This window comes from Pristis pectinata, chromosome 2 (assembly GCF_009764475.1).
Source record: "Pristis pectinata isolate sPriPec2 chromosome 2, sPriPec2.1.pri, whole genome shotgun sequence".
NCBI classification, from domain to species: Eukaryota; Metazoa; Chordata; class Chondrichthyes; order Rhinopristiformes; family Pristidae; genus Pristis; species Pristis pectinata.
Genome location: NC_067406.1, coordinates 98,218,345 through 98,234,564, shown reverse-complemented (window position 1 = coordinate 98,234,564; position 16,220 = coordinate 98,218,345). Strand labels below are relative to the sequence as shown.

The window sequence follows — 16,220 nt, the reverse complement described above, 5'->3', positions numbered from 1 at the left end:
GAACGAGACTCTTGAAAGGTACGTTGCCTCCCTGGTGCCAGGGTCAGGGATTTCTCAGAGTTGCTGCAGTGCATTACAAAGGGGGAGGTTGAACAGCCAGTGGTCATGGTACATGTTGGTACCAACAACATAGGTAGAGAAAGGGGTGAGGTCCTACAATATGAATTTAGGAAACAGATTAGAGAGCAGATTGAAGATTTAAATGAGATTAAAGAGCAGATCCTTTTAGGGTGTAGTCTCTAAATTACTTCCAGTATCATGTACTCCTGAATATAGGGATAGGAAGATAGTTCAGGTGGGTAAATGGATGGTGCAGGAAGGAGAGCTTTAGCGTTTTGGATCACTGAGAACATTTCTGGGGTAGATGGAATTTGTACAAGTAGGACAGGTAGCACCTGAACAGAAACAGATCCAATATTTTTGCTGGAAGGCTTGCACATGCTGTTGGGGAGATTTTAAACTATGTTGGCAGGAGGATGGAAACAGAGTAAATATACAGTTGAGGGCAAGCTTCAATCTACTCTGCTAGTTACAACTTCAAAAAACTCTGTCAAACATGACTTCCCTTTTATAAAACCATGCTGATCTGCCCAATTCTCTAACCATCCTGTTACTACTTCGAAGACCTTTCATATTCCCCACAAATGATGTTAAGATGACTGATCTGCAGTTCATGGTTTTCCCACTCTCTTAAATAATAGTTACAATTAGCCACATCAGCTGCTATGTATTGTATCCTCATCGATTTTCTGAGCATCTGCAGTTTAGAATCTAAAACAGTTACATATTGAGATGTATAATGGGATTGATTATATTAGAGAACAGCTTGTGGACTTCTTCCCATCCTGACTTCAAAATCCAATACTAGCAACTAAACTCTGGCTCTTACAGAGATTCAAATCTGTGACTCTTTTTGTTGATGCTTGGTTAAACTTTTAGATGAAACCTACATGCAAGCAAACTGGGAGAGGAACCGGTCAACCATACTGGTCACTCAGAGAACGGGACTGGGTACTCTATGGAGAAGATCATACTTCCAACAGCTGATTTTTCCAGGCTGATGCAGAACTAAGGGCAAAATTTGAAGAAACTAAGCAGTGATTCAAGCTCTGCAGTGAAACAAGGGAATTGTCGAGGATAATCATGTGCATTTCATGATTTATCAAGTGAGACATTTCCTTTCTAATTTTATCCTTAGATCTTAATGTTAACCATGCTTGGCTAAATAGTTGTCACTTGGGACAAAATTATTCACTATTGGTTAATCAGTAAATCAGCCCTGCAGGCAAATAGCGTGCTTTGTTTAATCATGTCACAAGGCACCAGTTATAAACCTTGGAAATAAGTGACCTTGATGTATGTTGAAATTCCTCCAGTTGAAGAAAAGTTGAACACCTGGAATGTTTGCAGCCAATAACAGTCCATAACTAATGGGACGGATTTGTTGAACCCAGTCAACCAATGGCAGGTGCCCGTTTGTTAACCTTTCCTGGAACTTGCATGTTTAATTTCCATGAGATCATCCATTGGAGTTTGCTGAAATTGTAAGATGGCGAGAGATGATCTCTGTACAGGGAATCAGAGATATGTATTACCAATAACTCCTCAGATTGTAGGAATGTAAAATGAACCTTAAGTAACTCGCTCCTTCTTTCTCTCTGTAACAGAAATGGCCATTTCTGCCAGCCATCCAGCTGTGATTTTGGCTCAGTTTTTCTCTTTCCAGTTTAGCCTGCTGGGCACATCCCACTGCCTGGCTAAAAGCAACACATAGGACAGGAAAAGAAGAATAATCTGATTCTAATTGCCTCATTAAACCATTTAGTCTCATCCTATTGAAGATATTCCCTTTGTCCTACCCTTCACTCCCCCACCTTGCCTGAGACTGAAATCTAACTTGTTTTCTCTCCTTCCCAGTTCTGATGAAGGGTCTTGGACCTATAACTCTGTTTCTCTTTGTACAGATGCTTCCTGACCTGCTGAATATTTCCACCATTTTCTGTTTCCATGTTCAGTTTTTAATTTTTTTCTGCACTTGTACAGACATTTCTGGCCTATGAAAATAAATCTCTCTCTTTCTCTCCCCCCCTGCACCCTCTCCATATCCCACCCTCTCTCTCCCCCCTCCCTTCCCCCCTTTCTACTTGCCACCTTCACCTGGGAAAGATGAACTGCACAATGTAAAGAAATGCAGTTTACTGGTGTACTCAAAGGGATCAGTGTTGAAATGAGTCATGTTCCAGTTAAAACCATTTTCCCCTTGATAAATTACTTTGTGAGGAAATGTTGATGGTAGAGAATGGTTATTGGCTGAAGTGTCTCAGGGACTGTATGTGGATGTGCAGGGAACAGAGCAAACAAACAGGATAGCTAATGACTGGTATAATTTGTTGCAGAAAGCTCAAAAGAGTGGAGTGTGGGAGCACTGAAATGAGAGTAATAAGGCAATGGATTAAAACCAAATCCCGTAGAAGGCTGGAAAACCTGCATCAGAGAAGGTGGACATGAAGTAAAGATTGCAGAGATAGGCATCACATTTCTACTATTTCATGTACCACTTAAGTGGTGCATTGCATTCATTACCTATGACAATTAAACCCCTTACTATCAATAGCATGGTATCAATGTGGAGTCATTGAATAGTGAGTCAAAATGGCCTGCAACAGCTTTCCTGAACCCAGTATTCATGATTTTGTTCTTGGAATGGTGAGCAGCTCTCCGTTTAACCTTAATCCAGATCATCCTCTTAACTGGGTCTATTTATATCTTTACTTCCAAATCTGCTTAGTTCTTATTATATGTTAATGAGTTATGGAAATAAAGAACTTCACTCCTTCTGAAAATGTTTTGAGTTATGTTGACACTAAGATGGACCCAAAGATTACTTTTACAATTTATTGTATTTCATAATTTGTGTTAACTGACATGAAGCTGAAAACATACATAGTTTCCTGTCATAGTGGAAGCATGAGTTTAATACTTTTCTCAGGGTTAATGGGACAAACTACAATAGACTATTTTTGTACCACAGACTCTTATCTGCTTCACTCCTATATGTACTATAAGCAGATAAGATAAAAGCATTCCTAAAATAGGATAAAAGTTCTCCTAAGTAGGGAAAATTCTATCCTGAAAGACAAGTTTTATGATTAATTTTTCATACAAAATGTAAAAAACGTGGTTTACATAATGAGCCAAGTTGACCAACACTTAGGATGGCAGAATTCAGGTGCTAGCAAACCAAAGTAAGAACATGACAAGTGATCCGTAAGAATTTCAGTTTTCCTTGGATATTCTTTATTTGAATGGTTGAAACATTCCCACGCCCATAAAAACAAAATAAAGTCAGTCAACGGTTCTTTAGGAAACACAAGGATTGCTTCTTTTACCTCCCATTCTGAACAGGTCAAAAAGAAAAACCAAACATATAATCATATCCATGGAATCTTAGATCAACTAGAATGATATAGTCATTATTACAGAATCACACTGTTTGACCCATCTTGCTGGATTTTTGAAAGAGCTGTTGATAGAGTCTCTGAAACAAAAACAGAAAATGCTGGTAACACTCTGCAGGTCAGGCAGCGTCAGTGGAAGGAAAAATAGAATTAACATTTCAGTTTGAAGACCGGTCTACAGAAGGATCAAAGACAAAGAGACTTCAGCCTGCAATATTAACTCTGTTTCTCTCTCAGAGTGCAGCATTTCCAGCATTTTCTGTTTTTGTTACAGATTTCTAGCACCTGAATATTTTGTTTTTGGTTTTTACTGACCTTGTTTCTCCTTTTTGTTCTTTTCCAATAGCTTGCACAAATTTCTTTGCAAGTATGTATCTAAAAGACTTTTTGAATGTTACTCCTAGATCTGTTTCCACTACCCTTCAACAAAGTGCATTCTAGATTATAGCAATTTACTGAGAAGGAAGTAAATGCTTTTCATTTGCCTTTGGACTGTTGTCTACATTATCTCTAGCTGGTGAAATAGTTTGTCCCTATCTACTCTTTAAAAATGTGTACATCTATATTACATCTCTTAATCTTTTTATTATAACAACAATTCCAGCTTATAAACTTTGTATTTCCCAAACCACTTAGTCTGCCAGCAGCGCATGGGAAAATAGATATGCACTTGACGAAGTTGCCTGCTAGAAAAACTGATGTGTACTCAGCCATTTCATTTAAGATGAATGGAATGGTTGTGCCCAACGTGGAAAGCAGGATATGTCTACAAGTGACTCTGTTATTCTGGCACCAGGGCATATTAACAATTTGTGGCTCAAATTGACTGTCTATGTTCACAAGAAAATAATTTGTTAGTTATGTGTATCTTTTCTCTTCTTTCTGAGCTTTCAGTGCCAATTTACCCACATTGGTTTTGGCAAGGCAGACCCAAATTTCAAATGGCCTGATTTATCTGGAAACTTGTGTCTTTGTAAACCAATTCCAAAGGTTCTGGTTTGGTCACTTTAAATATTGTCCCTTATACCTAGTTGAAAGCCTTGCTGATAAAAAGAACTATTTTATTCGAGGCTGATTGACAGACATAATGAGCCTCAGTGAAAATTTAGGAACTCAAATGTGCCATTTCCATCCCCCCACCCCACCACAATAAATAATTTATTAAAATTTTGTTTCTCTCTTTATTTGAATGAAGTTCAGTATGATTCAAAGTTGTTCCCTTGGAAAATCTAAATGGTAAGGGCAGAGAAACTAATAAATAAGAAAATATAACGGTTTTAAGATCTGAAAGCCCTTTGAACACTGCTGTGAATTAAGGAGGCTCACAGGCTATTATAGTCATATCGCACACACAGGACAGTTGGAACTGTGCCAATACCTGGCCAATCACTCCAGATATAATGGAACATAAATCACAGGAAGGAAAGTTGCATAATGAAAAGAGAGACTTAAAAGAAAGATACAAACCCAAATTAAGTAAACTGCGGCATGAAAATTAGAAACTAGCCAGCACACCTGCAATCTAAAAGTAGCAAACAATTACTCAGATGATAATTGAGACTCACAATCGAGGTGGGGGAGTTATTAATATTGAAAACTGTATCTGAATCTGTTTAAGACAGGAATTGTAAATGTACTGGAAGGATTTATATACAATAATGCAGAAAGCAATACTGGAAATATGTTTATCAACAATTGCTGAATCCTGTTATAAACTGAAGTTTGGTGAAAATAATATATTTTGGTTACTTGAAGGAGGATAACTTAATTTGGCATTTTAACTTTAACCAAATTGCTAGTGTAGGTAGAAGCAAAACTACTAAGGGGCTGTGGTGAACTAGTTTGCCCTATAACCCTGAGATGTAAAGTTTTAAAATCTTACTTCTAGAGTGACAAGAAACGACATCTATTTTTGCTACATACCAATTATGCAAATAAATTATGAAATACATTAGATACCAGAAATAATCTTTGGGTTCACCTTTGTGTCGACATAATTCAAACAATCACAGCGAAAGAGTTTTTATTTCCATAATCATTAACATATATGAAAACTCAGCAGAATTGGAAGTGAAGATACAAATAGTCCCACCATCCGGGCCATGCCATTTTTTTGCAGCTACCATCGGGCAGGAGGTACAGAAGCCCAAAGTCCCACACCACTAGGTTCAAGAACAGCTACTTCCCTTCAACCATTCAATTCTTGAACCAATCAGCAAAACCCTAATCACTACAGTTTAACAACACTATGACCACTTTGATCACTTTGCACTAAATGAACCTTTTTTTTGTTCTAATTGTGCTCTTTCTTGTAAAAATTGTTTAATTTATGTTTTTCTTGTGAATGCTGCTTTTATGATGCTACGTGCCTGTGATACTGCTGCAAGTAAGTTTTTCATTGCATCTGTGCATACATATACTTGTGCATATGACAATAAACTCGACTTTGACTTTTAGAGCAGGTTTGTTCCCTTGTTTTATTAAACTGGGTCAGAAGCTTAATGGAGGTATAAGATATAATGGAGAATGCACAGACCTATAAAAAAGCACAATTGATATAACATACTGTACACTACCAAAAAAAGTGGCATATTTAATTAGTGTTGTAGCAATATTTAGTTGGAATTTATAAGTTTAACCAATACAGTTTAACTTGTGTAGTGAACACCTGGAGGTGAACTGACTGTGAAGATTACAAATCTAATCTTCAGTGTGTCCATACCCAATATCCAAACTGGGGTATTTCCCAGAAGAATAATCAGAGATTAAGCAAGATTTGGCTGCTTTTACCCTCCAATACTTCTGAGGTCCTGAGGCCAATTATTTTACTGCTACTGCTATGAATTGCTAAATAAGTCAATTGAGGATCATCCTTGTCAACAGGACTCACTTTCACATTACATGCCATTTTTTGTAATGAATTTTGACCAACATTAAAGCAGATAGCTTGACTATTGTGCTTTTGCAGTATGTCATGGAGTTTAAGGTCATTGACATGTTAACCAGGTGTGATCTGGTGTTATAATCTGGAATGCACTAAAGGACAGTGGAAGTAGATTTAAACTTCCAAAAGGGAACAGGATAAATACTTAAAAGGGAAAATATATTAAGGACTATACAAAGCAAAAGGCCAACTGGAAATCTCATTCAAAGAGCTGACGTAGTTGTGATGACCTGAATGACCCTCTTGTGTGGTGTACATTCAATGAAGTGCTAAGGTAATGCTCGGCTAGAGGAAAAAAAAGGCATCACTGGTTTATATAACTAGTGGCATGTAAAGAATAGCAATCTGTCTCATTATCCAGTACATTAGGCAGCACATCAGTTTGGTTTTGTAATGTTTGTTATACTTTATATTACCTTATACTTTATAGGTGCAACAGTTTCCATTTAGACCATACCTGGATAAAAGGAAAAAGGAGTCCAACTAAAAAGTTGGAAAGCCACATCACTGTCCCGCCAATCATGAATGCAGAAGATCGACAAGATTGATCAAACATCTCACTGGTTAGCACAAAAGGAATACCACCTGAAAGTAAGGGAAGTGTTACAGTCAGATTTAAAAATGTTAGTTAATGGACATAAGAGCATCATACAAGCACTGAAGGTTCAACTCAGCTCAAAACCACCAGGTTCAGGTCTGAAAGAATTATGACATCATTTGGTATTTTAAACCCACAGTGGTAGAGAAATTCATCTTTGCTCATTAGCTGTAAAATGCGTACAGCTTTGACAAGAACACTCACCCTCGAACACCTTGTGTTGTTTACTGGAAGGCCTCATCTAAATGAAAATAGGCCCAGTTTTTACTGGGTGGATCCTGCCACCCAATCTCATGGCTCAGTTCTTCAAATGTCCTGAACTTCCAAGGTCTCGAGACCAATTACTTTGTTGCAAGTCTGCACAACCAAATAAGCTGTCTGACAGCATTTCCAATCTGATCAAGTGAGGCCGACATGGCACCGGGAACTGTGCAACTTAATTGGGTCAAATGGGCAGGTTAGAAAAACCACCACCACAAAACTATTGAGAAAACCTTTGATAAACAAACAGCTGAGCTCAGCAAAATTCATTCCATTAAGTGACAAACCAATTCAGATGTCAGGCTAATAGCTTGATTCAGGTGCATTGAAGAGTAAATTGACAGCACCATCTCTAGCTTGGATTATATGTTATTTTTTTTTGCCTCGAAACAAGTTAAATAAGTTGTCAAGTCATATTGGTGAATTGAATAAATTTGAAACAAGTTTATAATGTTTTAAGGTAGTTGCTACAATCAACATTTCTCCTGCCTTCTTACAAATAAAAGTGCTCAAGTAAAACAAAAAGATACAATAACTTGATACTCATTTTGAAAGGGGTTACCCCTGCTCAGATTATCTTTGCATCCATTGCAAATAAAATTTATAATTTCTACCTTTTGAGAAAAAATGTCAAGTATTTCAATTTCTACACCATATTTGTGCTTGTCTTAACTGGAGCTCTGATATTGTATTAACCATTCCAAGCCCTGATATACTGTTCTTTAAATCCATATTTCAAATTACAATGGAGAACAAAAGCCATTCATATAATTTTCTAGAAAAGGTAGACGTTAATGAACAAGTCTATTTGTGGGATTCAAAGCATAAACAATGCCCTGATGCACAAAATCTTAACCTTCTCAGATTTTCTTTTTCTGTTACATATTTATATATCATTTATTTTTTACTTCATTTTAACTAATGCAATAAACCATCAGTGCAGGTTGAATATGTGTAATTACTGCATTGGTGATTTTGTACACTCACTCCATGCAGCTTTGGGTGTATTCATTTAGTATGTTTTCTTTGGTGTATTCACTCAATGCAGGTCGCCGGGTATATTGACTCCGTAGAGGTTGTGTGTATTCATTTATGTTATTCAGTAATTCACCTGCATTCTGCTATCTCCTCCTTTTATTGTTCTTTACACGGCATAATGCCATAGTCACTGTTAATCGCTAACCCACACTCTCATCTCTGCTTTCAAAACCCTTGATCTAGCAATGTTTTCATCCAAAAGGTGAGAGAATCTGTTGTTATCTCATTGTATCTCCTGCATGTCTGGGAGCAGGAAGAGAAGGCTGAAGGCAGATTAGGTCCAATGGCTGGCACTTGGGGTGGTCAATGATCTACTTCTTTAATGCTGGTACACCCTTCAGCAGGTACTGTCGAAGCTCACACATGATAGCTAAGGAATCATGGGGAGCATTGTGGAGATGATCATCTGGAGTTTCACAAACACTTTAGATATGTGGGCCAGTCTGACGCCACTGTCCAGTATACTCCAGGGAGTAGCATTATGCCCACTGCATCCTCTACTGTCCACTGTATAGGCACTCTACTCATGGATCATGCAGCACAACCTAGATAACATTCTGACTTGGAATGATAAGTGGCAAGTATATTGTGCCAATAAAGTTTATGGCAAAGGCTATCTGCAATAAGAGGAAATCAAACTATTCCCCTTGAAGTTCAATTGCATTACCTTTGCCATATTCCCCACAGATGACATTCAGAGGATCACTACTGACCAGTAAGTCACTTTGGCCAGATATATCATTACCATGGCTGCAGGCAAGGGACACAACCCATAAATTCACAAAGCATTTCCACCTCCTACAAAACACAAATTATGGTTCTTTTTGTCTGGTTAACTCCAGAACCAATTGAAGAACTTGAGTTAATTCAGAATAAAATGGATCACCATGTATATCATCTGTAAAATGGATGGCAGCAATGCGCCAAGACTTATTGAACAACACCTGAAAAACCATCTGGAAAGACATGACCACCAGTGCCTGAGTACTCCATCAGCTTGAAGTTATGCACCATGCTGGTTTGGAAATACATTGCCTTTCCTCAAGTGTCACTGGGTTGCAAATCTAGATCTGTCCACATCTTAGAACTGTGTAAGTTCTTCACAAAACAATAAAAATCTAAGCTGTCAGCAACTTCCATATCTCATGAGAGAGCAAGAATAAAGAGAAACCAAATTCCCCATGCCAAAAGAGTCCCCATGTTTCCTTCCCACCTGCCCAAGTTACCACCTGATCAATATCATTCTGTAGCCTAAGACTACCTTCCTATAATCAATGCCACTGATTTTCATACTATCTGCAAATCTCCTACATTCACATCTAAGTTGTTAATGCATATAACAAACATCAAGGGTCTCACATCAATCCCTGTAGTGCACTACTGGTTACAGGCTTACAGTTACAAAAGCTCTAAAAAGCTTCTGTCTCCTATTACCAAGCCAACTGTGGATCCAATTCTGCTACTTGGCCTCCTCTATTCTGTTTATTTACTCCAATTCCTCTCTGCCTTGATCTTATCAAACTGTCCTTCATATGCCTCATATGAAATGCAGTCAGCTTGTACAACTGGCCTTGCCCTTTGCCTAGGGCTTGTCTGCTTGCTACTAGTCTTTGTTACTTTGAAATGAAATAACAAATAACTTATCATTTTGCATTTGTGGAATTCCTTCCCATAAACTATGCACTTTTGTTGCAATTCTTGCTATTCTTCCTCTTGGCTCTAGTCAACATCAAGGATAGAATTATACTGTTCATTATCCAACTTTGTAGCTCGGAGGCCCTATAAGATATGACTGACATTGCCAGGTCTAAATTTGTTTCTCTCAACTGATAATCCCACAATACAGCATCTTGAAATCCACACACAATCCTGTCATGGAACAAGATTGCCTCAGATCTTTGAAGTACAATTTGCAGTCAGCAACTTTTGGTTCAGTCATGTATGCGTTGAGTGTCACCGCATTTGCCTGAGATATCCTGAAAATCTTGGATCTGTCCACCATCTCAATGCATAGTCAATGCATCTCAATGCAGTAATTCTCAAAGACTTTGATAATCTTTCCCAGTATCTCACTGCTAGGCCTGATTACCCAGTAAAACTCTCTGCCTTGGTGAGTGATCCAGATATAACAGCAAATCAATATAGAGAGAAATTCCCCTTCTATCTGTTCCATTTATTTGGCAAGTTATTTCCCTTAATGTCCATCTGAGGAGGAAGTTTTATTTGCTCCACCCTCCATCTCACAGTTGAATGGAGTGCTACACAGAAAACTGTGTTTCTCTGATTAGTTAGCTCACGTCCACAATGTGCTACATCAGTGGAATTTTATCTTTCTAGTATGCCATCACACAGCACACTGTTCTGGCAAATGTTTCCAAAATCTATCCTTTGCAAGCCTCATCATACACCCTCTTTCTCCCACATAACTGACACCAAAGTGAACATTGGTGGAAAAACAAAGACTTCAAGTCAAGTTCCATCCAACTTAAAAGCTTGCCATTTACAGCAAAGTGCTTCCTGACCTAAACCAATTCTCAACCTAGTACCATACTTCATAAACAATTAGGTAATGCCTTTGACATTAGCCATTGTAAAATCATGTCAATGACAATCCAGAACTATAACTGCAGCTCTCCATTCATCTGTTCAGTAATACCTTCAAAGATTCTCCAAATTAGCCCAGTTGCAAACTTGGCATTTCTTTCAGGATCATGCACAATAATGCCCTCCAGGGACGAGCCTATGAGAGACTGAGGGTCAATGGGAGGGCATCTCTTCTGAATGAGTCAGTTGGGCATCACAGCTCTTGACTGCTAGAATATACGTATGCCTGATTTGATGAAGTATTCCTTCAGCAACCACATGCTTGTTGACACTGTAAGTCTATGTCTATGGGAATTTCCATTGTATGAAGCCATTCCACAGTCCTGCTCTGCCACCACAATGGTAGCATTGTTTGAAGGCCAATAAATCAAACTTGAATATCCTTCAGCTCCATTCTGAGATCTGAGATCTCTAGATTCTGATCTGGTTCCTAATTGTTCTGATTGTCAATAATACTACAGAGGCAAAATGCTCATGTGACCTCAGATTTTCTAAGCCTAAGAGATTTTCTCTGTATATTGGTACCATTTTTCTTGGAGAACATAGGAACTGCAATAAGCATAGGAGTATTGAAATTGTAACGCTTTTAGAATTCAATAAATTTGATGAGGATTCTCAAACAATCCTCCAAATGATTTAAGGTGACCTCAGAAATAAGACATATTGTTAATCCACTGCTCAATGTTAACATTTTGAAATTTTAGATCTAAAATTCAAGGAGTTTCATTATTCATATACTGTATTTATTTTGCTTGATTCTTACATCATTATCACTCACATTGCTGACAACTGACAAAGATAATGAAAACTTGTCAGAAGATAGGAACAGAAGTAGGCCAGCTGATCTTCTAACTCAGCTCTACTTTCCTGCACTATTCCCATATCTCATGTTTCCATTAACATCCAGCAAATTTATGGTCTTGGTTTGAATGATTTCAATGACACTGAATGTCCACAGCCCTACAGGGTAGAAAATTCCAAAGATTCACCAGCCTCTGAGTGAAGAAATTTTTCTTCATCCCTGTCCAAAATGGTTTATTGCTTATTCTGATACTGTGACCTGTGGTTCTAGACTTCTCACCCAAGGGAACATTCTCCCTGATCCAGCCTGATGATCCCAATAAGAATTTTGTAAGTTTCAATGAAAGCTCCTCTCATTCTTCTAAACTGTAGGTCTAGTGAACCCAATTTCTCTTCATATGGCAAATGCACCATCCTCACAACCTCTCTAGTTAATTTACTCAGTGAGGCTGGTGCAGTGGTACAGCCTTATAGCTTTATAGAAACAGGTTTGATTCTGACTTACAATGCTGTCTGTGTGGAATTTGCATGTTCCCTGTGACCATGTGGGTTTCTCTCGGGTATTCCAGTTACCTCCCACATCCCAATTGCCCCTGGTATAGGTGGGGCAGTTGATGGTGATGTGAGAGGAAATATTGGATTGGCATGGATGGGTGTTTGATTGTTGGCACAGAAGCATTAGGCTAAAGTGTTTGTTTCCATGCTGTATAACTCTGTGAAGCTTTGCTGCACTCCCTCAATGACATGTATATCCTTTCTGGCTTAAGGAGGCCAAAACTATATACAATACTCCAAGCGTGGTTTCATCAGGGCCCTATCAAATATAGTAAGACCTGTCTTACTCTTTGTACTCAATCCTCTTGAAATAAAGACTATTATACCATTTGTCTTCTTGATCACTCATTATGCTGGCATGTATGCTTTCAATGACTGTGTACAAGCACAGCTAGATTCCTTGATCATCAGCACCATCCAATCTCGCAGCATTTTAAAAAAATACTCTGCTTTTCTGCTTTGAAGTGGATAATCTAGTATTTTCCAACACCTTATTCCATCTGTGATGTTCATACCTACTCATTCAGTTTATCTCTTTAATGCCTCTCTGTCTTTCTCCATACCCACAATTTCACCCAATTTGGTGTTATCAGTTTCACTGAGCTTTTTCCTCACTTCAAGTAGCGCCTCTTCCATTTGGAGCCCCCATAATTATATTTCGACCTTTACCCAAATTTACCACAGGCTCAGTTTAAGCAAAAATTCCACTCAAAACAAGCTCAAACAATGGTTTTACACTCAGCTAACCATTCTGTGATAAGAATGAATGTTTTTAGTTATACAACTTAAACAAATATGTTCAGGGAACCTGTTATTTTTAAACATCTGTTTCAATGTATAGATTATAAAGTGCAGGCAGTAGTTAACCATGTGATAAGGTAAGTCAAGATACATTTTGACTAAACCACACGAACTGTAAATGGCCAATCTTTAAATTTTAGATATAATCTGAACTTTCAAAAGCAAAATTGAATATATTCTTGACAAGAAAAATAATAATTTATGGGAGAAAACAAATAAGGCATTAGGACTAAATGGTAGGCTGTATCAAAGAGCCCGCACTCAGAAGGAAGTGGATGGTTTCCTATAGTGCTGTATGGAGAAATCTGACTTTAGTAGCTAGCACTATTTAAGTCCCAAACAAGAAATATCCTGGGAGGATCAATTCTTTGACACAGAAACACAGAAAAACCTACAGCAGAATTCAGGCCCTTCGGCCCACAAAGCTGTGCTGAACATGTCCCTACCCTAGAAATTACTAGGCTTACCCACAGCCCTTTATTTTTTTCATCTCCATGTACCTATCCAACAGTCTCTTAAAAGACCCTATCGTATCCGTCTCCACCACCGTTGCTGGCAGCCCATTCCACACACTCACCACTCTCTGAGTAAAAAACCTACCCCTGACATCTCCTCTAAACCTACTCCCCAGCACCTTAGACCTATGTCCTCTTGTGGTCATCATTTCAGCCCTGGGGAAAAGCCTCTGACTATCCACCCGATCAATACCTCTCATCATCTTATATACCTCTTTCAGGTCCCCTCACATCCTCCATCGCTCCAAGAAGAAAAGTTCCCTCAACCTCCTTTCATAAGGCACGCATCGCATTCCAGGCAGCATCCTTGTAAATCTCCTCTGCACCCTTTCTATGGCTTCCATATCCATCCCGTAGTGAGGCGACCAGAACTGAGCACAGTACTCCAAGTGGGGTCTGACCAGGGTCCTACATAGCTGCAACAATACCTCCCGGCTCCTAAATTCAATTCCACGATTAGTGAAGGACAATACATCATATGCCTTCTTAACCTGCGCAGCTGCTTTGAGTGGCCTTATGGACTCGGACCCCAAGATCCCTCTGATCCTCCACACTGCCAAGAGTCCTACCATTAATACTATACTCTGCCATCATATTTGACCTACCAAAATGAACCACTTCACACTTATCTGGGTTGAACTGCATCTGCCACTTCTCAGCCCAACTTTGCATCCTATCTATGTCCCACTGTAACCCCTGACAGCCCTCTATACTATCCACAACACATCCAACCTTTATGTCATCCGCAAACTTACTAACCCATCCCTGCACTTCCTCATCCAGGTTGTTTATAAAAATCACAAAGAGTAAGGGTCCCAGAACAGATCCCTGAGGTACACCACTGGTCACCGACCTCCATGCAGAATACAACCCTTCAACGACCACGCTTTGCCTTCTGTGAGCCAGCCAGTTCTGGATCCACATTGCAATGTCCCCTTGGATCCCATGCCTCCTTACTTTCTCAATAAACCTTGCATGGGGTACCTTATCAAACACCTTGCTGAAATCCATATACACTACATCTACTGCTCTCCCTTCATCGATGTGTTAAGTCACATCCTCAAAAAATTCAATCAGGCTCGTAAGGCAGGACCTGCCCTTGACAAAGCCATGCTGACTATTCCTAAACATATTATACCTCTCCAAATGTTCATAAATCCTGCCTCTCAGGATCTTCTCCATCAGCTTACCAACCACTGAGGTAAGACTCACTGGTCTATAATTTTCTGGGCTAACTCTACTCCCTTTCTTGAAGAAGGCAACAACATCCGCAACCCTCCAATCTTCTGGAACCTCTCCCATCTCCATCGATGATGCAAAGATCATCGTCAGAGGCTCCACAATCTCCTCCCTTGCCTCCCACAGCAGCCTGGGGTACATCCCATCTGGCCCCGGTGACTTATCCAACTTGATGCTTTCCAAAAGTTCCAGCACCTCCTCTTTCCTAATATCTACATGCTCAAGTTTTTCAGCCTGCTGCAAGTCCTCACTACAATCCCCCAGATCTTTTTCTGTAGTGAATACTGATGTATAGTATTCATTAAGTACCTCCTCTATTTCTTCCAGATCCATACACACTTTCCCACTGCTGCACTTGATAGGCCCTATTCTTTCACATCTTATCTTCTTGCTCTTCACATACTTGTAAAATGCCTTGGAGTTTTCCTTAATCCTGCCCACCAAGGCCTTCTCATGGCCCCTTTTGGCTCTCCTAATTTCCTTCTTAAGCTCCTTCCTGTTAGCCTTATACTCTTCCAGATCTCTAACATTACCTAGCTCTCTGTACCTTTTGTAAGCTTTTCTTTTTCTTTTGACTAGATTTATTACAGCCTTTGTACACTACGGTTCCTGTATCCTCTTGTGACTCCCCTGTCTCACTGGAACATGCCTATGCAGAACTCCACTGAATATTTGCCACATTTTTTCCGTACTTTTCCCTGAGAACATCTATTCCCAATTTAATCTTCCAATTTTCTGTCTGAGAGCCTCATAATTCCCTTTACTCCAATTAAGCACCTTCCTAGTCTGTCTGTTCCTATCTCTCTCCAGTGCTATCATAAAGGAGATAGAATTATGATCACTATCTTCAAAATGCTCACCCACTGAGACGTCTGACACCTGACCAGGTTCATTTCCCAATACCAAATCAAGCACAGCCTCTCCTCTTGTAGGCCTATCCACATGTTGTGTCAAGAATCCTTCTTGAACACATTTAACAAACTCAACCCCATCCAAAGCCCTCACTGTCTGGAGATGCCAATCGATGTTTGGGAAATTAAAATCTCCCATCACAACAACTCTGTTATTCTCACGCCTTTCTAGGATCTGCTTCCCTATCTGCTCCTCGATATCCCTGTTACTATTGGACGGCCTATAAAAAACACACAGTAAAGTTATTGACCCTTTCCTGTTCCTAACCTCCACCCACAGAGACTCCGTAGACAGTCCCTCCACAATGTCCACCTTTTCTGCAGCCATGACACTATCTCTGATCAACAGTGCCACTCCCCCACCTCTTTTGCCTCCCTTCCTGTCCTTTCTGAAACATCTAAAACCCGGCACTTGAAGCAACTATTCCAGTCCCTGAGCCATCCAAGTCTCTGTAATGGCCACCACATTGTAGCTCCAAGTATTTATCCAAGATC

General features: G+C 39.3%; 1 protein-coding gene across 10 annotated transcripts in view; it reads right to left on the bottom strand.

The window, feature by feature from the left end:
• slc2a9l2 (solute carrier family 2 member 9, like 2) overlaps positions 1 to 16,220 on the bottom strand; it is a 294,396-nt gene that overhangs the window by 17,057 nt on the left and 261,119 nt on the right. For all 10 annotated transcript variants that reach the window (XM_052008890.1, XM_052008908.1, XM_052008881.1 and 7 more), the window contains one exon: positions 6,860 to 6,987. In XM_052008890.1, coding sequence (XP_051864850.1) covers positions 6,860 to 6,987 — 128 coding nt within the window. The remainder of the gene's footprint in view (positions 1 to 6,859; positions 6,988 to 16,220) is intronic.